Below are 26,164 nucleotides of genomic sequence, written 5' to 3'. Positions count from 1 at the left end.
GTTTGATAATTACTAGTTTAGTAGGAAGAGTCCTAAAATGATGGGGACCAGGAACTGGTATCTTTGCCAAGAAAACACCAAATGGGTCACAAAAGGTGGGAAATGACCGAAAAAGAATGTATCATACAAAGAACTACAGAATCATTTATGCCCTAAGAATTTCTTCAATATCTATTGAATTCTGGACATCATGGCGTAAGAAGGAGACTGGAATTTGGGAGAGGATCAGGGGAAGGAAATCAGGATAGTAATGAAGGACTTGGAGTCCATAGTATATGAAGATCATTTAGTCTGGAGAGATTTAGATGAAAGATGAAAGACTGGGGAGTGGCTGGGGACTGTTTTGGAGTGTTTGAAGGTCTGGCAAGTATGGGAAGGATTAGCTCTGCTTGGTCCAGAAGACAGAGCAGTATTCACAGGAAGAAGCTGGCAAAGATGCCAGGTGTGGAAAGGTTGCATGGAGGAGACATTTGGGTTCTCCTATTGTGGAGGCTCTAAGCAAAAGCTGGACACCCTATTTCTGGAGATGCTGGAGGTAGATTCTAGGTCATCTACAGCTTGGGCTTGATGGATTCTGAAGTCCCTCCCAACTCTGAGATTTTCTAAGGGCAGTTTTGTTGCACATTGTCTCCTTAGCTAGAATGTAAGTTCCATGAGGGCAGGATTTGTCTCTCTTTTATATTCATGTCCCTAACATTTAAGAGTGATGGTGAGCAGTAGGCATCTAATAAAAACTTGTCAAGGGTCAGCTAGGTGGTGCAGTGGTTAGAGTTCTGGGCCTGGAGTCAGGAGGACCTGAATTTAAATGTAGCCTCTGATACTTACCAGCTATATGACCCTGGGTAAGACACTTACCTGAAGATTGTCAGTCTGCTAATTAAAATTATTTTATATACTTTTCAAAAACAACTCCTAGTGAAAATTGGAGTTGTTTGTTGTGTAACTACACTTTGTATTTGTCATTTTTATTAAATTTACAATAAAAGAAAAAAGAAAGAAAACCAGACGAGGGCCCCTAAAGTTGTTTTTTTGTTTTGCCATGTTTGATTCTGAACCCTCCCCAGTTCTGTCATTGAGGCTGGACATACTGCCATGCCACCTTTGGAGAAATATCACAGAGAATAATAGCATAAGTGGTATTTATATAGTACTTTAAGGCTTATGTAAATCGTACACTTCACAAATATTGTTGCCTTTGATCCTCACAACAATCTGGAAGATAGGGACCTTTATGCTTATTTTGCATATGAGAAAACTGAGGCAAATAGGGTTAAGTGACTTGCCTAGGGTCACACAGTGAGTGTCTGAGGTCACATTTGTACTTAGCTCTTCCTGACTCCAGGCCCAGTATTTTGTATACACACACACACACACACACACACACACACACACACACACACAAATACACACCATCCAATATATGTATATAGTAAGTCAAATATACACATGTGCATATATTGGTGGACATACGTACATATAATTGCACAACATACACTTACACGCATGTTTGTGTGCATATATACATACATGTGTATTTATTTCCATCTACCTATACATATACCTCTAAATATATTCACACATGTGTTACCTACATGTTAAATGTAGATATAAAATATCCTATACATATTTATATGTATATGTATATCTATATATTCACATCTTTATAATACATATATACAAATAGATGCATAAATATACATATACACACCCAGGGATTCTGAGTTAGTATAGACTTAAGTTCAAATAAGACTTTAGACATATACTAGCTTTGTGACATTTATGTCTTCCTGTCTGCTATTTATTTATTTTTCTAGTTTATCTATTTATCCTCTATCAATTAATCTATCCATCTTTCTAGTCATTCTTTCTCTTTCTTTCTTCCTTTTTCTTTCTTGTCTGTCTATCCTCCATCTATTCATCCATTAATCTATCTATACATACATAATGTACATATATAAATATATCCATATACACATGTCATATGTATGTTATATGTTGTGTGTAGACTACACAGATATCCTATATACATTTGTATGGGGCATATGGGATGACATCATTTCTCAAACAATCTAAGTCCCCTTGTGAGATTTTTCCTGTGCTAGTAAGGCACGCGTGTGTTCTCTGTTGGCCACTCAGATCCCTGCACCCAGTCTCTCCCCTGGATTGGACAGAGCTGGGGTCCCCTTCAGAACTAGAAGGGACCTTAGAATGTACCTTATCCAATACCACTGTCCAGTTTTACCGAGAGGGAAACTGAGGCCCAGAGAGGTTCAGAAGAGTTCATCCATCGTCCTTCCTTCTGTCCTCTGAAAATGATGCTGGATTTTAAAGAATTCTGAATTTTAAATCAGAATCAGTCAGTGAACCAGCATTTATTAAGTGCTTGCTGTGTGCTAGGCATTGTGGGAAGTTCTAGAGATAGAAAGAAAGACTAAAACAATCCTTGCCTGAAAGAACCTTCTGGTCTAATAGGGGAGATCCCCTGTAAGTAGCCAGGTGCATAAAAGATATAGACACAATAGACATAAGGTGGTCTGGGAGGGGGAGCACCAGCAGCTGGGACTGAGAAGGACAGTAAGTGGTGTCTTGAAGGAGGCCAAGGCAGGAGGTGGAGGTGGGAATGCAGAGCATCCTAAGCATGGGAATAGGCAGAGAGAATGGCACCTCTGAGTCCCTGCCATCCCTAACACTGTGGTGCTGTGATCCTTTAACTAGGGCTATTTTCCCTGATCCTGCCTCCTCCCTAAATACCAATGCAAGAAGAGATTCATCTAGTTCCATTTCACTGATGGGGAAACTGAGGCAGATATAGATATTCTGTTTCTTATAGCTGGGTCTCACTGTCTTCTTTCCCTTAGACCTGATGCCCTATTTCCTTGTGCTTTTTCCCCTTTGCCTTACCAGGTTGGCATCGTAGAAAAAGCCCTTCCGCAGCTGCAGCAGGGCCAGGCGGGCCAGGATGGGGGCTGTGTGGGGGCTCTTGGACAGTGCCACCAAGAGAGTCTTGTGTGCATCTTCAATACGGCCCATTTGGTAGAGGGCATCTGCACTCAGAAGCCTGGATATCTCCTCACTCGGATCCAGCTCCATCAGCAGGGCTGCCAGCTGGTGCACCCCACAAGCATCCCTTGGAAAAGGGGAATAAAAAGTCTAGATCAGTTACAAAGAGACCCTCTGGGGCTCTCCAGTCATCAGTGAGGTTTCTCTGCTCTACTGCCCACCACCCTCCTACCTGACAATGACAATGACTTCCGAGAGAGAGAAGAGAGAGGGGAGAGAGAAAGAGACAGAGAAAGACAGAGAGACAGAGACAGAAACAGAGAGACAGAGAGAGACAGAAACAGAGAGACAGAGATACAGAGAAAGACAGAGAGAGAGAGAGACAGAGAGAGAGAGAGAGAGAGAGAGAGAGAGAGAGAGAGAGAGAGAGAGAGAGAGAGAGGGAGAATCATGCTGGAACTAGTCCCTAATCTAATGAAATCACAGGTCTGTATTGTTTTAAGAGAGAATTGATCTTACAACATTGTTAGGGCAGAATGGAAAATGATGGCCAGCTATTTTTTAAAATGAAATTTGTAAGTTACAAAGCACGTTATGTCTATTTTCTCCTTTAACTTTCACAAAAACCTTGTGGAGCTAATAACAGAGGGATAATTGCTCCTTTTTGTAAAGATGAGAAATTAAGAGATTTGCCTAAAGCCTCGTGGCTGATATGAATAGTGCCCAGGCTTCTTGGCTTAGAATTTCGTGGGCTTTTAGGTTTGGACCTTACAGAGCATCTGGATGAAGAAACAACATCTGAGAAGGTGAATGACTTGCCCAGTTTTGGGGATGGGGTTTGCACCTAAGGACTCCAACTTCCAATGTGCCTTGTAAGCGTGCCTCCATCTCCTTGATAATTTCCTAGGATTTAGAACTAGAAAGAATCTAGAATCATGTAAGCACAGAACCCGATGATCTCCATGCAGTCTTCTAACTCTAGCTCTAAGGTCTCGTAACCATAATCAATCCACCGTTTCATTTTATGAGGGAAGAAAGTGGGGCCAGAGAGGAAATGACTTGCCTAGAGTTAAGAAGCTGATGATGATGATAAACATTTATGTAGTTCTTTAAGGTTTTCAAAGCACTTTACTCATGTTTTATAATTTGATTCTCACAATCAGCTCACTGAGAGGTAGCTGCTGCCATATCCTCATCTTACAAAGGAGGAAATTGAATTTGAGACGTATCAAAGTAACTGGCCCACAGTCATACATGTAGTCAATCATTGCAGGAGGATTTGAATTCAGGTCTTCTTGACTCAAAGAGAGGCACCATGCTACCTTCCTAGGATCAGAACTCAGGTCTTTTAAGCACAAATCCAGCATGCTTTCCATCTGCCTAAGGTCTAAATGAATCTAAAAACTGAATAAAACACAGGGCAGTAAAAAATGAGATTTACAACCTATTCTTAGGACAATAGATTGTAAGCTCCTTGAAGGCAGGGATTGTCTTTTGTCTGTTTTGTGTCCCCAGCACTAAGAACAGTACCTAGCACATAGTAGGTACTTAATAAATATTTATTGACTAACTCTTAATCCTGCTTTTATTCTATTCTCTGGCTATAAGGAAGACACTTAACTCCTTTACCTCATTTTTTGTTAATGTTGTTCAGTCATTTTAGTCATGTCTACTCTCTGTGACTCATTTTTTTTTTCCTTTTTTAAATGAAAACTTTTTATTTTCAAAACATATGCATGGATAATTTTTCAACATTGACTCTTGCAAAACTTAGTGTTCCAAATTTCTCCCACCCTCTTCCCTAGATGGCAAGTAATCCAATATATGTTAAATGTGTGAGCCTCATTTCTTTTCCCTTCCTTCCTTCCTTCCTTCCTTCCTTCCTTCCTTCCTTCCTTCCTTCCTTCCTTCCTTCCTTCCTTCCTTCCTTCCTTCCTTCCTTCCTTCCTTCCTTCCTTCCTTCCTTCCTTCCTTCCTTCCTTCCTCCCTCCCTCCCTCCCTTCCTTCCCTCCTCCCTTCTTTCTTTTTCTTCTTTGTTTCTTTCTTTTTTGCTGAGACAATTGGGGTTAAGTGACTTGCCCAGGGTCACACAGCTAGGAAGTGTTTAGTGTCTGAGACCAGATTTGAACTCGGGTCCTCCTGACTTCAGGGCTGCTGCTCTATCCACTGCCCGCCAGTGACCACAGTTCCTTCTCCAACTCATTTTACAGAAGAGGAAACTGAGGCAAACAGGTTCAGTGACTTGCCAATGCAGCCAGTAAGTAGTCACTGGGTATCTAGCATCTACTAGGGCACTACTAGGGTGGCCCTGGGGTACTAGAGAGTAGATTTGAACTCGGGAAGATGGCTCTTCCACCCCTGGGGTCCTGTGAATTCTGGCGCTGAAAGGTTGGAGCACTACCTGCAGCCTTCATCTACAAGGTGAGCCCCTGAGCAGGCCCCGATCCCCGCGAGGGTGGGGGGTGGGAGCTGGGATTACCCCTCCTTGGCGGCGGGGCCGCCCTCCTCCTCGGCTGCCTTCTTCCGCCGGGGGCCGGGGCCGGGGCCCTTCTGCAGCATCTTCTGCCCTTCCTCCTGCAGCACCTTGAGCAGCAGCCCGCGCTGGTTCCACGGGACGTAGGACTTGACGGTGAGCACGGCCTCCTGCAGCCTCAGCCTGGAGGCCGTGATGTAGTCCAGCGCGGCCAGGTACGGGCTGCCGGCCAGGAGGCGCAGCAGCCCGCGGCCGCACAGCGCCCGCACGCAGCTCCCGGGGTGCGGGGCCTCGTGCTCTATCACGGCCTGGAAGTCGGCCAGGGCCCGCGCGGCCTCCCCGGCGCGCAGGCTGCAGAAGCCCCGGAGCGCGAGCAGGGTGCTCAGGTAGGTGGGGCGCTCGGAGCCCAGGAGGCGATCGCAGAGCGCCCGGGCCGCGCCGCCGTCCCCGGCCAGCAGCAGGCAGTCGCCGAGGCGCACGCTCAGCTCCCGCTGGGCTCCCAGGGGGGCCACGCGGAGGAGGAAGCGCAGGCCGCGCACGATGGGCGGCAGCAGCTCCAGCCCCCCGTCGGCCCGGAGCTCCTCCCGCGCCCTCACGGCGTCCCGGAACAGCGCCAAGTCCGCGTCCAGCGCCTCCTGGCCCTGCGCCACCACCCGCTCCACGTCCCCGGGGGAGAACAGCGCCTCGAACTGCCGCGTGGCCCGCTCCGGATTCAGCAGGAAGGCTTCCCGGAGGTCGCCGAGAGCCTCCCGGCTGTGGCGGCCCAGAGAGAAGGAGGCCGCGGCCCGGGTAACCAGCAGGACGGACGCGCTGTCCCCTGGGGGAGAAGCACCGGGAAAGGCGAGTCAGCGTGGGCGGGTCCCATCCATGCCCTGAGCCTTTATTCCCCCCCCCCCCCCAAGCTGGGCAGAATGGACCCTTCCAGGCCAGGGCAGGGCCTCGGCTCATCATCCTGGGCCCGGGGGCACCACGCAGCGCCCATGGGGCGTCTGACCCCAAACCGTGGGGGGGTTTCCCCACTGAGCCCGCGCTGTCCCCCTGACACACCTGGGTGAGAGGGCCCAGCCACTCCCTTTTCTTCTTTATGGTCCCATTTCCCGGAACCCCGGGGCACTGGTTAGGCCACATGGCTGCCGGGCCTTTCCTGCTCTATGACTCAAACCCCCTTCCTCAGGGATAATCGTTGGCAGATATCAGAGCGCCCCATACCAGAGCTCTGGCTTTGAAACAGGAGATCAGACTGGCTCGCTCTCTGGGAAGCTGGGCGGCACCTTCCCCGTGCTCAGCAAGGACCCTGAAGGGGCGCTTTACAGAGGAGGAAACTGAGGCAAACAGGATTCCGTGATCCGCCCGGGGCACGGAGCCAGTCAGATTCTGCTGGATCTGCCCTGCCCAGCTGTGCCTCAGTCTATCCTACGGAGGCCCACGACATTCTCCCATTGAGGCTGTAAGGACGTGAATCACGGAACAGTGGGAAGAGCTCACCCACTGAGTTTACCTATTCCCCTACTATGTGCCAGGAAGACACTGTGTGCTAAGTACTTTGTAATTATTGTCATATTTGATGCTCACAACAGCCCTGGGAGGCAGGCGCTGCTATGATCGCCATTTTACAATTGGAGAAACTGAGGCAGACAGGGAACGGACTAGCCCAGGGTCACCCAGCTAGTCAGTGTCTAAGGATGGATTAAAACTTTATAACTGGGGTTTAATAAATGCTTGACTGACTCCCCTTGGATCTGACACTCAATCTCCCACCTCCATGCCTTTGTACTGGTGGTCCTCCACATGTGGAGGATTCTGCCTCCTTAACTCCATCTCCTGTCTCCGCTAGCTTCCTTCCAGACTCAGCTCCAACTCCACCTTCTGCAGAAAACCTTCGCTGGCTGGTATATGGCCACTAAGCTACCCCTTTAAGGGACTAAAGTTAAGGTTTTTCTTTTATTTTCATGGCTAGTAACTTAAAAACTCAGCTAGTACCTTGGAGTTTGTCCCCTGTGGAGGCTGATTCAAGGGCCCGGCTGCACGTGGTCATGCACTCCTCCAGTCTGCCCGTCCTAAGCAGGGACAGGGCCTGGGCGGAGGCTGCCCGGGTCTCGCTGGGTGCCAGGGCCACCAGGAAGCGCTGGCAGTCGCTGCCCCACCGGCCTCCAGCTGCCTCGGCCTGGCTGGGCTCCAGGAGGTGATCCTGGCAGGCGCTGATGAGCAGGGGCAGGTGGTCCTGCTGGTGCGAGAGGATGAAGTCCAGAGTTTGTTGGGCATGTGTGACAAAAGCCTGGAGGTACTCGGTCACGCCAGCGCCCTCTTTGGTCCCGGACAGGATCCAGGCCAGAGCACGCACGAGCCGCAGCTCCAGGGATCCTGCGGCGTGGCCGTCCAGAAGCACCTCACATCTTCTGGCCACCTCCTCGTGGCGACCCTGCCCCGTCAGGGCGGTCAGTCTGTAGAGGGAGGCGGCCAGGTTGTTGGGTTGGAGGGCGCCAAGGAAGGTGGCAGCCAGGGCCACGGTGAGGGAGACCACAGCCATTCCGTCCCAGTGGATAGAGGGGATCTGGGATTCTCCCCGGCACCAGGCCTCCAGCACGGAGACCACCCGCCCCGTCTGTTCCTGGCTCAGTGACTGCTGTGCCCTCTGCACCACTGAGGACGGGTGGCAGCTGAACGCGGCCAGGTAGAAGGCAGTGGCCAGGGAGAGCTCATCCAGGGACAGGTGCCGGTCTCCCTCCTGGCACAGTCGGACAATGAGCTCCTGAGCCGACATCCCTTGTGGACTTCCTCTGGTCACATGTGCTCCTTACCCTAGGTGAGCCCCTGTAGAACAGACAATAGAGTGGTCAGTCCTGGAAAGGGACACTGGGCCTCCAGCTGGGCTGTGACCCTCAGTCCAGACCTCCCATAATACCCCCTGCCAATGTTCCCCAACTAACACTCTCCTCTAAAGCCCTCTCAATGCATAGAGACCCTGGATTTATGAAGGCAATAAGCCTGTTGTTAGGCCCCAGAGGGCACAGCTAGAAGTGCCAATTACAAGTGTTCAGGAATAAGTCAGGTGACCTTGTCTGGGGACCTTAGAGGCCACAGAATCTAACATCCTAATTTTTTAAAGATGGGGAAACTGAAGCCCAAAGAACCAAAGACCCAAGGTCACACAACAGAATTCTTATTCTGGGACAGATCAGAAGCAGTGGCTCCTGAGATTATCCATCTGATGAGGACAGGCCTGGTGGCTCTCCTCTGAGCTCCAGCCTAGTTCAAAGAAGCTCATCCTCATCTCAGCTGTGACACTGGACTTTTTAGCCCCAGAAACTCTAAATTGATAATGTTATAATCCTACTCTCCCGTTCTGTCATTTTACAGAAGAGAGCTGGAACGTTGTCTGCTAAGGGTGGGGGGAAGCTGGGAATTTCGTCCACAATGGTCACATCATTGACTGACTTTTCAGAACAGGTTTGTGAAACAAAAGAAATAACAGACCATCATGGATGTGAATGCAGCAGATGTAATGTAATAGGCTGAGACTAAAATCCAAGGTCCTAAGGATCAAATCCCTCATTTAATAGATGAATCCCTCATTTAATACATAGGATGGTCTGGTGATGTGAGGTCCATGATCCCCATCTTAGAGATGAGGACACTGACACAGAGGAGCTAAATAAGTTATTTGATATCACACAGTAAGTAGCTTTCCTGTCCTCTTCTCTCTCCTCCCCTTCTCTTCCCTTTTCTTCTCCCCTCTCTTCCCCTCCCTTTCCCCTTATTTCTCCTCCCTTTTTTTCTCCCCTTTTCTTCCCTCCCTTCCCATCCCCTTACCTGTCTATCTTTCCTCTGCCCTCCCCTTTTCCCTCCCTCTCCTTTTCCCTCCCTCCCATTCCCCTCCCTTCCTATCTTTGCTTCCCTTCCCCTCCTTCTCTAGGATTATTGTGAGTATCAAATGAGATAATATTGGTAAAACACTTAACCCAGTACCTGGAACATCATAGTATTATTATGCAGATGTTTATTCCCTTCCTTTTTCTCCCCCTCTGAAATTCTGAGCTCAAGAGATTCACCAGCCTCAACACCTCCACTCCACCAGCATATGCCCCTGTGCTGCTCTCATATACCTAGTATCAAAAGCAGAATTTGAACCCTATTCTAGGTTTTTTTTTTTTTTTTATTTTCCTACTACCTTTCAATTCTTTAGTTGACTACCCCACCTAAGTACAAATTGAAAGAGTCTGAGTTTAAAGGGACATAGAATAAGCGGAAGTGGAGAGGGAAATTCAAGAAAACCCTCTGGGTAAAGAGGAAGGAGATTTTTTTTTTTTTTCTTTTTGCAATGGAGTCATTTTTAGGATTAAGGTAGCGCCAGGTGGCAGGGGTCTAGGAAGAGACCTGTGGATTTCACTGATATCTTCTCTTTGTTAAGGAATGAAATAATAAACAAAAAATTCAGTTACTAAATGCTTATTATGTGCCAGGCAATGTGCTATGTGTTGAGGACATAACTACAAAAAAGACAGTATCTGTTCTCAAAGAGTTTACTTTCTAGTAAGGAAAGGTGATTGAATATAAATAATTATTTTATGATTTCAGTCAGAGAAGTCTTAGAGATTAAATCATATGTCTATGGTTTGTAATTATGTCAGAGGGCCCAGAGCTTCCTGGTTGTGAAACTGTTTCACTATCTATTACACCACATTGCCCTTCTCATAGAATTAGAGAGTCAGTGCTGGAAAAGACTTGGAAGGCTATCAGGTCAAGCTCCTTCCTCAAAGGAAGAAGAAAAAAAAAGTTACACAATAACTTTATTTCATGTTTAAAAGTAATAGTAAGTTGTCCATAATAGATCTGCAGCTTCGTGTACAATCATATTTTTTCTATTCTCTTATGTTATAGAAATGCTTGTTTTGTTTCTTAAATTCAGAATAAAGCAAATAAAGATTTTTTTAAATAAAAAAGAGAATACGTTCAAATAAAAATTTCAGAACCATAAAAAAGACAGGTCGAGAGATTTGGATGACCATTCCAAGAATACACAGCTAATAAGGCTCAGATTTTGACTTTGGCACTTTCTACCTATGAGAGTGTGAGTTGTAAAATAAGGAGGTTGAGCTACCTGACCGGTCTTTAATATATCAATTCATTTTTGCCATTGATCCACTCTCCCCACAGGAAACTTAGACACTAATTTAGGGTCCTCCCTGACTCAGCTTATGTTGAACCTTGTCTTATCATTCTTGGGAACCAGACTGACATTGCTCTGTCTGGTTTCCTCCTCATTTCCTCCTCCCTCCAAGGTACTCTTCCCCCCTTTCTAGATTCCTTTAAGTATCATCTTCCTCATCAGGCCATGAGCTCCTTGTGGGCAAACAGTCTTTTTTGCTTGTATTTGTAGCCTTGGTGCTCTGCTCAGTGCCTGCCACATAATAAATTTAATAATTACTACTTCTTAACTTGCCTTGCTTTAACTTAATTAAAAATTAAAAAGCATAAATTGTAAAATAATTCTCTATCCACACCACTTTTCTATTCCTTTGCACACAGCACACAATTAGCCTTAAATGAATCTGAAGTGATCAAAATGAGCCATTAAACAATTGTTACTCACAGTTCCTAGTTGTTGTTGTCTTATTTTAAAAGAGATTCTAAGAGGTTCTGTCCAGTTTCCAAGTCTGATAGGAAAAGTACTAGCCAGATACCACTGACCTGGTATCCACACCCTTCAAATGAGCCCTGCCCAAGGCAGGTCCATGGAAACTGTGACACCCCCCCCCCCCGGCCCCCATGAGCAGATTGGACAATAAACATTTACTTTAGGAAAGGCTTTCCATTAGCTTTGGAGTGGTTGATGGGCTTGAGCCCCTCTGCTGATTGGCTTGTGTCCTGGTCTCTTGGGGCTGGGCCTGGAAAGGTGGTGGAATGGGGATGGATGGAACCTGTGATGGGTGCCAGGGGTAGAAGATAATCTTGTCCAGCCCTTAGCTGAATTAGAATCCCCTCTGTCACAATTCAGGCAGCTGCAGGGCTCCCAGGGAACAGGGCCAGGTAGGAGATGCCTGGGTCTGCATGGTAGAGAAGGCTGAGTCAGCTCACTTAGGAAGAAGGGCTAGCTGCAGAATGGTCTCTCTTTGAGGGGGGATGGAATCTGGGATTTCAGGAGGATTCAGAGAGTTTGGGGGTCTCTACAGAGTGTAAAGGCACTGAAATAGGCTTGCTTTTCCAGGCCAGACTTCTCTGGGGCTCCCTTCTTGCTGTCACCTCTTGCCCCAGGCCAGCTCAGAGCACTCCAGCCCAGCCCAGCTCAGAGTAACTAGCCCAGCTCAGCTTAGCCTCCCCCAGTGTAACCCAGCCTAGTTCAGTGTGCTGCAGCTTAGTGTATCCCAACCCAGCCCAGTCAAGTGTACCCCAACCCAGCCTGGCTCAGTGTACCCCAATCCGGCTCAGTTTTACCAAGCACGGAACATCTCAACCAGCCATAAAACAACACCCAGCGTACCCCAACCCAGCCGGTCCCAGCTTACCCCAACCCAGCCGGGCTCAGCGAACCCCAATCCGGCTCAGCCTTTCTAGGCACAAAACATCTCAACCAGCCATACTACAACTCAGCTCAGTGTACCCCAACCCAGCCGGGCTCAGAGAACCCCAATCCGGCTCAGCCTTTCTAGGCACAAAACATGTCAAGCAGCCATACTACAACACCCAGCGAACCCCAGCCCTCCTGGCTCAGTGTACCCCAATCCGGCTCAGTTTTACCAAGCACAGAACATCTCAACTCAGCCCAGGGTACCCCAGCCCTCCTGGCTCGGTGTACCCCAATCCAACTAAGCCTTTCTAGGCACAGAGCACCTCAACCAGCCATACTAGACCTCAGGCCGGTGCACCCCTGTTCCGTGAGCCCCGGTGCAACCTACGAGGCAATACCTGTGCTTCCTGCCTAAGCGTTCAGGTCCGGGGCGGGGCGGGGGGGAGGGGGTTCCGTGGGTCCCGCGCCAAGCTGTAGGTCGCAGTCTGTGCGCCTGGGAGGCGGAGGGGCGGGAGGAGGGCGGCGCCCCCGCGCTGCCAGCCTGCCCGCCCGGGATCCGTCCCTCCACGTGAGATGTTTCCCGGGAGATCATCAACAGAGCCCGGGGAATCGCTCCCCGGCTTAGCCCAGCCCTTATTGGCTGCGAGCCGGGCCCATCCCCGGAGGCATCCTCCCTCCGCCCGGAGCGCCCCCACCCACGGCGTCTAGAGCCGGGCTCCCGAGCCTCCGCAGCCCCTTCCAACCCCAGGGACCGGCCCAAGAAAGCTGACGAGGACGCTGCAGGGGACTGAGGGGCTACCCAAGCGGCTCCAGCACCGGGAAGGCTCCTGTCTGCGGGGGCTTGCACCCACAAGAGAGCGCCCCGGGAGGGAAACGTCTCTGACTGGGAACAGGACTTCACTGAATGGGACCCGGCCGCTGTCCCTGAGGACTGGCCAAGTCACAGCTTGTAGATTTCTCTGCTCATCGGTCAAAACAGAGCTGGGACTTGTGATAAAGACCAAAGGCCCTTTCGAATGTTAAATCTATGCATGACCTCCCAAAACTTCACCTGGATCCGAATTTCTTCGTCATCCCTGGGCGATGGCCGCTGGCTTCCACTAAGCCTGCAGAGAAGGGGTCCTGCTCCCGGGGGAGGCAGCCCCTCCCCCTTAGGACAACTTCAGTGATTAGTGGGTTGTCTTCTGTCAAGCCTGGATTTGTCCTGGGGACCTCCACGTGCTGCTGCTAGTGCGGCCTTAGGAGCCGAGAACACATGGGGCAATTCTCCATATTGTACAACCCTTAACCCACAGGAAAATAGCTATAATTCCCCCAACACTCTCTGTCTCTGTCTCTGCCTCTGTTTGCCTCTCTCTGTCTCTCTGCCTCTGTCTGTCTCTCTCTCTGTCTCTATCTGTCTCTGTCTCTGTCTGTCTCTGTCTCTCTGACTCTGTCTGCCTCTCTCTGTCTCTGTTTCTGTCTCTCTGTCTCTCTGTCTCTCTGTCTCTCTCTGCCTCTGTCTGTCTCTGTCTCTGTCTCTCTCTGTTTCTCTCTCTCTGTCTCTCTCTGTCTCTCTCTGTCTCTCTCTCTCTGTCTCTCTCTCTGTGTCTCTCTGTCTCTCTCTGTCTGTCTCTGTTTCTCTTTCTCTCTCTGTCTCTGTCTCTCTGTGTCTGTCTCTGTGTCTCTGTCTCTCTCTCTCTCTCTCTGTCTCTCTCTCTCTCTCTCTCTCTCTCTCTCTCTCTCTCTCTCTCTCTCACACACACACACACACACACACACACACACACACACACACACATACACACCCTCAATTTTCTTTTCTCTTTTCTCTTTAAACAATTCTTAAATGACATGGAGTCAAGGATCCTCACCATCCTTCCCTCTCCTCCTCATCTCTCCAGTTGTTCCTAACTGCAATGGTTGGAACCCAACACAATCCTACAGACATGATTGCTCAGAAAGGGCAGAAGAGACTAGATCCATATCTCTACAATTCTTTAGGCTATACCTCTTAGTGTCATGGACAATCCTCTTGCCTTCTTTGACTGCCATATTTTACTTAGCTTGAGTTTGTAGTGCACTAAACCTCCTAGGTTTTTTCCCATTCAATTGATTTTATTTTTTCTTTTTGCTTGTAAAACTAAACTCTTAAAATTAATTTTTTAATAAAGAAAAATCTACCTTCTTTTCCTTCCATACCAATCCTTGCCATCCCATTGAAAAAACAAATCCCTGTTACATTGTCAAACAAAATAAATTCCTGAATTATGTTAAAAAAAAAAAAACCTCTCTCTGTTTCTCTGTCTCCAGCCTCCAGGGATAAGGAGGAAGCTTGCTACTTCCCAAGAAGTGCTTTTGGTTCTGCTGACTTCAATATGCATCAGTGCATATGTCTTCCAGGTTTTTTAAAATCTCTGCCTATTGCTCCTAATTCTGTCCTCTGTTAATTTGCCACAAAAAAAGTTGCTCTGAATATTTTTGTGCACATGAATCCTTTCCCTCTTTTAATCTGTTTGGAGGCATAGGCTTGGTAGTGGTATCCCTAGGTAAGAGATAGAATCACTTTAATAAGTTTGGGAGGATAGTTCCAACTTCCTTTCCAGAATGGCTGGACCAGTTAGTAATTTCACCAATAATGCATTAATACATTTGTTTTCCTACAGCTCCTCCAGGATTTATCATTTGTCTTTTTTCCCCAATGCTGCTCATCTATGGATGTGGATAGAACCTCATGTTTTTAAAAGTTCATTTCTCTAGTCATAAGTAATTGAGAGCATTTTTATGAGAAATTGTGGTATCCATTTCTTCCTCTAAAAACTGTTTATATCCTTTCATTATTTATCAATTGGTGGTGGTGATGGTTGTTCAATAATTTCAATTATATCTAACTCTTTGTGGTCCAATTTGGGTTTTCTCTTCCTCTATTTTTTGGCAAAGATACTAGAATGCTTCATCATTTTCTTTTCCAGCTTATTTTACAGATGGAGGAACTGAGGCAGACAGGATTAAGTGACTTGCCAGAGTGACTTAATTAGTAAATATCTGAAGTCAAATTTGAACTCAGGAAGATGAGTCTTCCTGACTTTGAGCCCTATCCATTATGCCAAGAATGGTTCTTATTCTTAAAAATTTTAATTCCTTCCCTCTAAGTCTTAGAATGGAGACCTTTATTAGAGAAGATTACTCCAAGGATTCGCACCACCACCATTTATTTTCTCTTCTAATTTGAGCTGCATTGATTTTGTTTGTGCAAAAAAGACTGGCTTTTTGTGTCATAAAAAAAATTATTCATTTTACCTTCTCTCTATCCCTTATTTGGTCATGAATTCCAGCCTTATATTCTAAAAAGTGAATTTCCCTCTTGCTTTTCTAATTTGTCTATGATGTTACCTTTCATATCTAAATCATGTTTCTCCTGGTATATCCTGTTAGATACTGGTCTATATCTAATTTCTGTCAAACTGATGTCCAAATTTCCCATCAGTTGTGTTGAATAGTGGATTCGCAACCAAATAGAATTTTGGTTTCACAAAAAACACTAAGTGATTGCTCTTTTGGTTAAACTGCTTTTAAAAATTTGTGTGACACTGGACAGGTGTAACAGATTTATTCTTTTAGGTCTCAGCTTCTTCATCTACAAAATGAACAGGATGGAACTGGATGGTCCAAGTCTGCATTCTCCTTCCCAGATGTTGGATTGTGGGATGGGTTCTTTGCTCATATTTGCATTATTTTTGTTCTTAGGGTTATTTAAAACCTTTTTTATGGGGTATTAATTTTTTCTTGCTGTCATTATTATTATTTTATTACAATATTAGAGGCAGTATTTGAAGCTAATTTTTTCCTGTTTGATGATTCTTCAAAGCTTCTTCCATCTACCATGTTGCCCAGTCCCATCCTATAATCTTGACTTCGAAAGACTATGCTAGAAAACTGTCAATTCCCACGAAGCTGGAAAGTTTTCTGGGCATGCACTTGTACCAGAACCAGCCCAACTAAAGTCAGGGAAGCTAATTATAAAAAGGATGCTCACTTGTGAAGAAAATTAATTAAACCTTGGAAGGTCTGTATCTTTCTGTGGAGGGAATAATCATGGAAACTAAGTATTCAGATCATCTCAGAGGTGTTCAGGGCAGTGGGGCAAAGCTTGGAGATGAAGAGTAAGCTGAGTCATAGATGAGTGGTTGCCCCATCTTATACTCTTATTTTAGGGACTTGTGGATGAGAGCCTAGTGGAATCATTTGATGGTGTATTTTCAGATTTATCAAGCATGGGGAACTCTATCCCTATGAGTCAGTACTCCATTAACCCCTAAGAGAAGGCAGATCCCAAGAAATGGTAAGAAAGTCGTGTTGATGAGCTGTTGGTCTTCAGAAGAAAAGGGAAAGAAGTTGGGTTAGTCCCTCTGTTTATAGGTAAGATTGTTTTTCATAATTTGCATAATAAAAGAACTGAGATTCCTAGTCATCACTCTGACCATCAGCTTCACAGATATCCCAGTTTCATTAATTTGTGGATAAAAGGAACTTTGGAGGTTACCAAGGTCAGCTCTTTTATTTTACTAATGAAAAAAAATAGATGTGGAGTGAGGGGAAAAGACTATGAAGGTCACGTGGTAAGTGCAAAACCAAGTTTCAAGCAGTTCAAATCCTTGTTTCGATCCATCTCACTGTCCCCCCTCCATTCCTTCTGAGTCCTTATCCCCTCCTGCCTAGACCATACAACAGTATCTTAATTAGTCTTCATGCTTCCTGTCTCTTTAATCCATCCTTCATACAGCTGCCAGAATATTTTTCCTAATCAGTTCTTGTGTGAACATGTCATTCTCCAGAAGTTTCAGGGGCTCCCTATTACCCTAAGCTAAAATCCACACTCCTTAAAGAGCTTCACATTCTAAAGAACCTTTACGTCCCTTAACCTCCTCCATTTTAATATTCATTCTCATCCCTATTTTAGCCCTTTCAATTGCCCTGACAATCTGAACCCCACTACCCATGCCCAATACACTACTAGATCTGAACCTAGGACTTCTCTTTATTCTATCACTTTCAGGTCTTTCTGTGTACTCAATCTTATGATCTGGGTGAGCATCAAATTCAAAATACGCCCTTATTGGAGCTCTACAGGCAGTTGCACAAACTATCTCATATGAGGTGTCTCTTGACATTATTCTCTGGAAATGTGATTTTTGATTTCTTTTCCTGATAATCCCACCTTGCCTTAATACTTGGATGGGGCTACTCCTAAGAAATAATCTACACTCTTCCTTCTCCCAAGGCAGGAGTGCTCAGGAAGACTTATCTTTCTGAATTCAACCAGTGACCCTGGGCAAGACACTTAATTTTGTTTGTCTCAGTTTCCTCATCTGTAAAATGAGCTGGGGAAGAAAATGCAAACCACTGGCTGTGTGACCCTGGGCAAGTCACTTAATCCTGTTTGTCTCAGTTTTCTTATCTGTAAAAAGAGCTGGAGAAGGAAATGGCAAACCACACTATATCCCTGCTAAGAAAACACCAAATGGGGACATGAGTGTTGTGCCAACTGAAATGACTGAATAACAGCACAGACCTCTAGAACTAAGTGTGGTACCTGACACATAGCAGGTGCTTAATAAATATGATAGATTGACTGATGAACCCCTGAGTAAGTCATCTTACCTCTGTCTATCTCGGGTTCTTCAACATAAATGGGGAACATAAAAACAGCTACTTCCCAGGGTTATTGTGAAAATCAAATGAAATAATAATTGTAACATGCTTAGCACAATTTCCACATACAGTGGGTGTTTAATAAATGCTTATTCTTTTCCTCTTTCTCTTTCCGGCTCTATGGATGACCTTGGCACCAGGAACTTGAATTCCAGCCGCATGAAGCACAGACTTCTCTCTGGCCCAAAGACTCTTGGATTATAGCCTGACCCTTTTTCTCAGCTCTGTTGCCACAAATAGAGTTGTCTTTCTCCCTCTGCCCTTCCCCTCTGTACCCGAGTACGATTGATGAAGTTTCTGACAGTTTATTAAGAGATTTCCCATTACTTTGCTTTGATTACTTTCATTTTAATTATCCTAATTAGCCACCAGGCTATAATTGAGAGGGGCTGTCACCACCGAGCATAGGAGATATTGTCAGAAAGGGGGGGTTCAGCTCAGAGTGGAGCCATTCCACATTAGAAATCACATTAGGCAGAGCCAGGCTGATCAAACATCGCGCGCCTGGCCTCTGGGGCCGCCGTGCCAGGAGGGCCCGCGGGTGCCCGCCAAATGAGCCTGGCAGTCTCAGTGGATCCAGAGCCTGTGACACAGACTCATTACCCCGCTCTCACCATGAGTCTGCCAAGCAGCCCTGTCACAGAAGCCCGGAGGACACAGAAATATGATGCTTTTGGAGAACGTGTAACCCTCCCGTAGTCCTTTGAAACTTTCGTCATATCAGGTGAAAGGACTGGAAAGAACAGCATTGAGAATCAGAGGACCCACTTTTAAACTTACTTCGCATTAACAGGTTGGACTAGAGTACTGGAGCTAGAGTTCAAATCCAACCTCAGAGATTTATTGACGGTGTAACTGACAAGTCACTTAACCATTGTCTGCCTCGGTTTCCTCATCTATAAAATGAAATTGGATTCGATCATTGTTGGAAGGTCCTAAGAGGCCATTTTTTTTCTGAGCCCTTCATTCTATAGGTGAAGAATAAGACCTGTGAAGGTGCCTTGATCAAGGTAGTAATCATTGGAGGCAATATTTGAACCCAGGTCTTTTGACCCCTAACCACAATAGATGGTCAATATAAACCAAGAAGGGCATTTCAAAATTGACTCATTAAAATCTAGGATTACAGTAGTGAGGCAGCAAGGACTGAATACTACATATTCATTTTATGGGTCTTTTCCTGGCCAAATGCATACACTCTTGTGACCTCCATAGTGGACAGAGAACTGATTCTGGAATCAAAGGACTTGGGTTTAAATCTTCCTTCTGCTACCTATTGTCTACATGACCTTGACCAAGGTGCCCATACTTTGGAGTCGTAGTTTCCTCATATGTCAAATGAGAGGGTTGAACTAGATTAGACCTTTGGTTTTTTCTATCTCTAGTTATGATTCTATGGCGTAACTTCCCCTCTCTAGGTTTAGTTTCTTCATATGCAAATGGAAAAAAGTTGAATTAGATGGCTTCTGAAATCCTTCTGCTGAGGACCCCAGATCCAGCTGTCACTGGTCCGCTCTCAAAATCTTCCACCTTTACTTGACCTGTCAGAGCTCATCCTCTACTGGCAAAGCCACTGAGAGCCCAGACTCACCCCCGGCTGTGGAAAGACATCAGAAACGGACCCAATTGAACAAGATTCAATCTCCACAAGTGCAAATGTATGAGGAAGGATGTAAGAGTTTCTGGTTTTCTCCTCTCTTGTCTGCTATCTCCAGCACAATGATTTAATCACCATAGCTAGCTTTTGTCCTATTTCTCTCTTCCTCTTTTTGACTAAATCCTTTCAGAATGCCAAGTACAATAAGTGCCTCTGCTCTTCCTCTTCCACAGACTTTTCTGAAGTCTGCTTTCTAGCCTCATCAATCAGTTGAACAGCTCCAAAGGTACCAAATGATCTCCTAATCGCCAATTCCCATGGTTTTTCTCTCCATCCTCATCCTTTTCTATCCATTAGCAGACTTTGATCCTGTTGGCCGTCCTCTTCTCTTGGGCATTCCATTCTCTCTCTTTTGATTCTATTTTTCTGACTATTTCTTTTTTATTTCTTTTGTTAGCTCTTCCTCCAGGTCACACCCTCACATATGTCCCCCAATCCTGTATTTAAGACCTCTTTATTTCTCTCTTTATGCTATTTTTCTTCATGATCAGTTATCATTATTATGTAGATCACTCATACATCTAATTTGGCCAGTGGTAACCTCTCATCTTGCATTTTCAACTTCCTATTGCACATCCCAAACTAGAAGATCCTTTAGACAGCTCAAGTTCATCATTTCCAAAACAGAACTATCTTTCCCTAAAGTCCTCCTTTCTTCCAAACTAATATTACTTTTGAGTACAATATCACCTTCCCACTCATCCAAGTTTACTCAACCTCAGCAATATCTTTGATTCCTCACTCACTTTCTTCCCACATATTCAGTCACCAAGTTTTGTTGACTCTGCTTTCACAACCTTTCATCCCATATACATCTCATTCTCTTGATTCTTGGTGCAGACCCTTGTCCCAATAACCTCCTAATAGATCCCCCTGCCCCACCTCTGCCCCTCTCCCATTCATCTTCCACTCAGGTACCAAACTCATTTTTCTAATGAGTTTCAGTGACTTTCTATTATTTTCGGAGTAAATAAAGACTCATATGTTTGGCTTCTGAAGCCCTTCCCAACATGCCCCTTCTATCTTCTTACATTTTACTCTCCTCTATGAGCTTAACCATCCACGTACCAGTGCCATGCCAAGAAACCAAATGACTTCCATTTGAATGGTCCTAGGAAGATATTGAAGATCACCTGGCAGGATAAGCTACCCAACACTGAGATCCATTCTCAACCTAACTTGCCAAGCATTCAGGCTCTGCTGCAGAGAGCACAACTCCATTGGATAGCCACACTGCTCGATGCCAAATGTACCCTTGTCAAAAAGATGAGAATTCATACAGGGCAGACAGTCACATGGTAGTCAGAAAAAGTGATACAAGGACCCTCTCAAGGTCTCTCTTAAGTACTTTAGAATTGATAGGCAATCTTTGATCCTGTTGGCCATCCTTTTCTCTTCGGTGGCTGGCAAAGGACCATCCAACATGGCCCTTATTGCAATATAAGCAAAGCAAAATTGAATTAGTCCAGAGGAGACGCAAGATGCTCAAAGTTCAAGAAGCGCCCCAAATGCTCCTAAGGATTATTTGTGTCCAACCTGTGGCGGAGCATTCTGGGCTTGGCTGGCCTTGGGAATATTCCTCACACTCAGTACTCCCCTTTCTGACTCCAGGTATTTTTCCTGGCTGTCCCCCAAGTCTGGGATGCTCTCCCTTCTCACCTCCACTTCCTGGCTTCCTTCAAGACGAGGCTCAAATTCTACTTTCTGCCACAGATCTCCCCCCTTCACTATTAGTGCCTCCTCTCTCAGGTTACCTCCCACCCACACAGCATATATCTGGGATGTACAGCGTTATTTTCATATTTTCTCCTCCATTAGTACATACTTCTTGGAGTTCCTGACTTGCTTTTTTATTTGCTTGCTATTCTAGTTTCTATTTCCTTTAGCACTATGTTTGGCCCTTAACAAATACTTAATATAAGAGTTAATAATCATGTTAATTTTTGAATTTAAAAATGATTTTGATAACCATATTCCAATCTAATTAGTTTTCTTTGAAATCTATGTTATATTTTATGAATATTATTCCGAGAATGGGTCCTTTGGCTTCCCAGAATGCCAAAAAGGTTTGTGATATTAAAAAAAAAAAATTAAGAACTCCTTACATTAAAAATGTTTGTTGATTGACGTAAAAAAAAAAAACAACAACAACCTAATTTCTCATTGAGGGGGTGGACCAGTCTGAGAGGCTGAGGGTGATCTGGTATATGAGGGATTGACAGGACAGACTGGTCAGCCAGCAGTCAAGGACAGTACTTTAATAGCCCATGAGGAGAGGACACAGCACCTTATACTTCTCCCTCCACCCACTAGAGGGAAGTCTTGAGCTGTGAACCTTCAGAGCCACAGCTATTGGAACTCAAAGCTCATGACAGATGCTCAAGTCTTGCTCTGAAACAAACTCATTGGTTGATGATATAGGCAGGAGAGAGGGAGGAACATATCAGGAGGGGAAGGCAGAAAGGAGGGAGAAGGAAAGAGTGAGGGGGAAAGGAAGAAAGGAAGGGAGGGAGGGGGGAGGAAGAAATGAGGGAAGGAAAGAAGAAGGAAGGAAAGAAGGGAGGGAGGGAAGGAAAGAGAGAAGGAAGGAAGAGAGAGGAAAGAAGGAAGGAAGGAAGAAAGAAAGAAAGGAAGGGAGAGAGGAAAGAAGGAAGGAAGGGAGAGAGGAAGGGAGGGAGGGAGGAAGTAAAGAAGGAAGGAAGAGAGAGGAAAGAAGGAAGGAAGGGAGAGAGGGAAAGAGGGAGGGAGGGAAAAGGGAGGGAAGGAGGAAGGAAGGAGAGAAAGAAGGGAGGGAGGGAGGGAGGAAGGAGGGAAGGAAGGGAGAGAGGGAGGAAGGAGGGAAGGAAGGGAGAGAGGGAAAGAGGGAGGGAGGGAAAAGGAAGGGAAGGAGGAAGGAAGAAGAGAAGGAAGGAAAACCCCCTCAGAACTAGAGGATCTCTGAGTCAGAAAAGACCTCAGCATTCATCTGGTCCAAGGTACCCGAACAAAACTCCTCTTTACAATACCCCCCAAGAGGCAGTTCGGCCTTTGTTTGAGGACCTCCAGGGGGTTGTTCAGTCATGGCTGGCTTCTCTGTGACCCCATTTGGAATTTTCTTGGCAGAGACACCAGAATGTTTTGACATTTCCTTCCCCAGATCATTTTATAGATGAGGAAACTGAGACAAGCAGGGTTAAGTGACTTGTCCAGGGTCACATCTTGTAAGTGTCTGAGGCCAGATTTGAACCTATGGTGCTGAGACTTCCTCACTTTAGGCCTGGTACTTTACCTTTGCTGCTTAGCTACTCTTGAAGAAGTTCATTGGGATCCAATGCTTGTGCCACAAAATTGACCAAAAACAAACAAAAACTTAAAACATAATCCTGACCTTGTCATCCAGAGCTCAAGAAGCTTGCCTACGGCCTTTAGGATACAAAGCAACCTTCTCAACATGATATTTAAAGTCTCTCATATTCTGGTTCTAACTGACCTTTCCAGAAATATTTCTCATTGTTCTGTTTTATGCATTATTCCATATTCAATCAATCAATAAACATTTATTAATCACCTACTGTATGAAAGGCATTGTGCCAAGTATGGGAGAGAAAAAGGCAAAACAGAAACTGTCTCTGCAAGGAGGTTAAATTGTATTTTATTTACGCCCCTACTGATATGGATGACTTATTATTTTCTGAATGCCTCGTATCATTTCCTGCCTCAAGGCCTTTGCATGTCCACATGTCTGAAATGCCCTCCCTCCTCACCTTTATCTCTTAGAATCCCTAGATTCTTTAAAACACTACTCAGAAAAACAATAAAATAAAATAAAGCGCTGCTCAGGTGCTATTTCCTCCCATAAGTCTTTCCCACTCTCATTGCTGGGGAGTTAGGCAAAATACTTTAAAGTTATTGTTCTTCCTGAAAAGCACTGTAGTAGTAAAAAGAGTGCTAGACTTAGCGGAAGGCAGGAAGACTGAAGTTGAAGTAGGAAGCCTGATATAGAAAATGAGTTTGAGTTAAAGGATTTGAGTTTGAATCGGAGTTCTACCATCTGCTTTATCCTGGGTGAGTTAAAGAACTCCCAGGACCTCAGTTTCCCTCTCTGTTAAATAAGGAAGTAGAATTTTCTTCCAGCACTAATTTTATAATCGTCTCGGGGACCTTGGACAAATGGATTGACCTCTCAGTGCCTTATTTCTCCCTCTGTAAAATGAGGGATTTGGATTAGATGGTTTCTGATATTCCTTTTAGCTCCATTTAACCTCAAGCAAGTCAATTAGCCTATCTGATTTTCAGTTTCTTTATCTGTAAAAAGGGATCATAATACTCCCTTAGATTACTTCTCTCCTAGAGCTGTCAGAAGGAAGGTGATTTATTATCCTTAAATCACTGTAGAAAGGGGAGTGAGGCTTTTGTATAACTTGATCATATCCTCTGTCCCCCTTATGTCTTCCCTGGAATATATCAGAATGTAGTGTTTTTTCCCCCCTAAGACTTAATAGAAAAGTAACAGGAACCTCAGCTCCCATGCAAGCATTCAGGCTCACCATACATCAGAGGACAGGCTTCTTGGTTAGCAGCTTTACCTGTAAGGTCCTTTTCTGAGAGGCAGGAAGTGCTTCTCACATGCTCTAATATTCTCTAAAGCTCAAAGGTCCAAAGTGGCAACAGCTAGATTCATATCTGGCCATAGCCTTTGACTCAGTCTAGTGCTCTTTCCATTCCATGCATGCTCTCTTGCTCCTTTGTCTCTCTCCCTTCCTCTTTCCCTCCCTCCCTTCCTTCCTTCTCTCCTTCCTTCCTCCTTCCCTCCCTTTTCCCCCTTCCCTCTTTCCCTTTCTCCCTTCCTCCCCTCCTTTCTCCTTCCCTCCCTTTCTCCCTCCCTCCCTCCCTTCCTCTCTCCCTTCCTTCCTCCCTCCCTCCCTTCCTCTCTCCCTTCCTTCTTTCTTGCCTCTCTCCCTTCCTTTCTTTCTTCCTTCCTTCTTTCTTGCCTCTCTCCCTTCCTTTCTTTCTTCCTTCCTTCTTTCTTTTCTCTCTCTTCCTTTCTTTCTTTCTTCCTTCCTTCCTTCTTTCCTCTCTCTTCCTTCCTTTCTTCCTTCTTTCCTCTCTCTTCCTTCCTTTCTTCCTTCTTTCCTCTTTCTTTCTTCCTTCTCTCCTTCCTTCCCTCCCTCCCTTCCTTCTTTCCTTCCCTCATTTCTTCCTCCCCCTTCCTCCCTTCCTTTCTTCCTTTCCCCCTCAATCTTTCCTTCTCCCTCCTTTCTGCCTTCCCCTCCTGATATTTTCCTCTCTCTCTCCTGCCTATATCATCAACCAATGAGTATGCTCAGGGACCTCAGGTTCAGTTTGATATTAACCTGTATAAAAACAGCACATCAATAAAAAAAAATCATATAGCCCATTCCTAGACCTAATTAAAACACTTATTTATGTATTCCCCATCGCACATACCTCTCACAGCATTAATAATTGAGAATTACATGTTTCTAAATTTCATGAGAAAACACAAAGAATCATGAAACTTGCTCAAACCAAAGGTGACCCTGATTCACACGGATCTTTCCATGGGCCTGAAAGATCAAGGCAGTTTTCTAGGCACACCTGAGACTGTCATGGTAGAAATCTAGAGGCCTTTATAAGTAGCTAGGTTTACCAAACAGGGAAGAAAGATTGATTTTGATTTTTTTAAAGCCTTGGGTTCGAGTCTTAGGTAGTGTGTGTATGTGTGTGTGTGTGTGTGTGTGTGTGTGTGTGTGTTTTCTGGGTGAAATAAAGATTTTTTTTTTTCTCTCTTATATATGACTAGTCTCAGTGTTTGCATGGAAGCTAAAGTTGTTTTTATGTTTTCTGTACAGACCTAGACACCCAACATATTCTGGGGTTCCTAGGGGAATATCTTAGATCGGAATAAAATTTGTAAGAAATTTCCTAGGATTGAGTTCACTCTGAGCTGGGGAGGGATTTGTAAGAAATTCCCAACTGGGTTGGAAACCACTAACAATCTTCCTCTCTTTTTCCTCTCACCCTGTTTGTGGAATAATGGAATAATAGGAAGCTGAGTTACCTGGGCTCTGAGGGTCCACCATAATTATAACGACTATCTGCAGGTAAGGTTCCAGGCAGTATCTCCAAGCTGCTACTCCAAAAGGTCAATTGCTGTCCTTATTTCTGGGCCACAGACTGCTGGGAGACAAAGAGCAGCACTCAGAGGGTCTGAGGTCTGCTGAACATCCCACTTCCTTGATTACATCTGCCAGGAAGCTGGAAGATGAAATTTCAGCCCTAGTCACCAGCTCCTCTCATAGTGAGTTCGATGATCAGGAAGATAATTGGGATGGAAAGGGAGAAGGGGTTTTTCCTCCTTGGAAGGACGCCTAGGCCCTTAAGACTGTATTTTCTCTCGGTCATTCTTTCTTTCTTCCTTTTTTCCTTTTCATAGAGATTTTAATTCAGAATGGATTTTCAGGCTGCCTCCCTCTCCATGGCTGCTCTCCTTGGAAGCCTGACCTGCTGGAACAGCAGTGTTCCCAGACACCTACCCATCCTCCTGTTCCTTTGCTCACCCACCTGTTCACTAGCCTTCTCTTCTCAGTAAGCATCAGGATTCCCTTTCTCTACACATGTTCAATAATAGATGGCTAAGGTATAAAAGGAGGAAACTGGGAGAACTTCTGCCTCCCTACCTCCCATTCTCCTCCCCACCTGCCCATCGCCTCCCTCCCCTAGTTGGCTTTTTCATCTCAATTACATTAGAGTTTTGCTTATGATTCCTGAGTGGGATTATATGGCATTATGGTCCATAAAAGGGGGATTAGACTGTTTTGAAGGAGGAGCAGGGCAGAGAGGAAAATCATCATCATTT

At 45.4% G+C, this 26,164-nt stretch overlaps 1 protein-coding gene across 3 annotated transcripts in view; it reads right to left on the bottom strand.

Annotated features, from left to right (window-relative positions):
• Positions 1–25,869, bottom strand: part of TTC34 (tetratricopeptide repeat domain 34) — an 85,369-nt gene extending 59,500 nt beyond the window's left edge. Inside the window, exons 1-5 of one of the 3 annotated variants that reach the window (XM_074306487.1) lie at positions 12,377–12,531; positions 11,268–11,517; positions 7,454–8,284; positions 5,480–6,290; positions 2,902–3,127 (exon numbers count right to left, since the gene is read on the bottom strand). In XM_074306487.1, coding sequence (XP_074162588.1) covers positions 2,902–3,127; positions 5,480–6,290; positions 7,454–8,234 — 1,818 coding nt within the window. In that variant the 5' untranslated portion in view covers positions 8,235–8,284; positions 11,268–11,517; positions 12,377–12,531. Of the gene's footprint in view, positions 1–2,901; positions 3,128–5,479; positions 6,291–7,453; positions 8,285–11,267; positions 11,518–12,376; positions 12,547–25,366 lie in introns of those variants that run through there. The other 2 variants (XM_074306488.1, XM_074306486.1) reach the window with 2 other exon arrangements.
• Between the last annotated feature and the right edge of the window lie 295 nt (positions 25,870–26,164).

Source organism: Sminthopsis crassicaudata, chromosome 3 (assembly GCF_048593235.1).
Source record: "Sminthopsis crassicaudata isolate SCR6 chromosome 3, ASM4859323v1, whole genome shotgun sequence".
NCBI classification, from domain to species: domain Eukaryota; kingdom Metazoa; phylum Chordata; class Mammalia; order Dasyuromorphia; family Dasyuridae; genus Sminthopsis; species Sminthopsis crassicaudata.
Note: the sequence above shows the minus strand (reverse complement) of the source record. Positions and strands in the feature narration are given on the sequence as shown.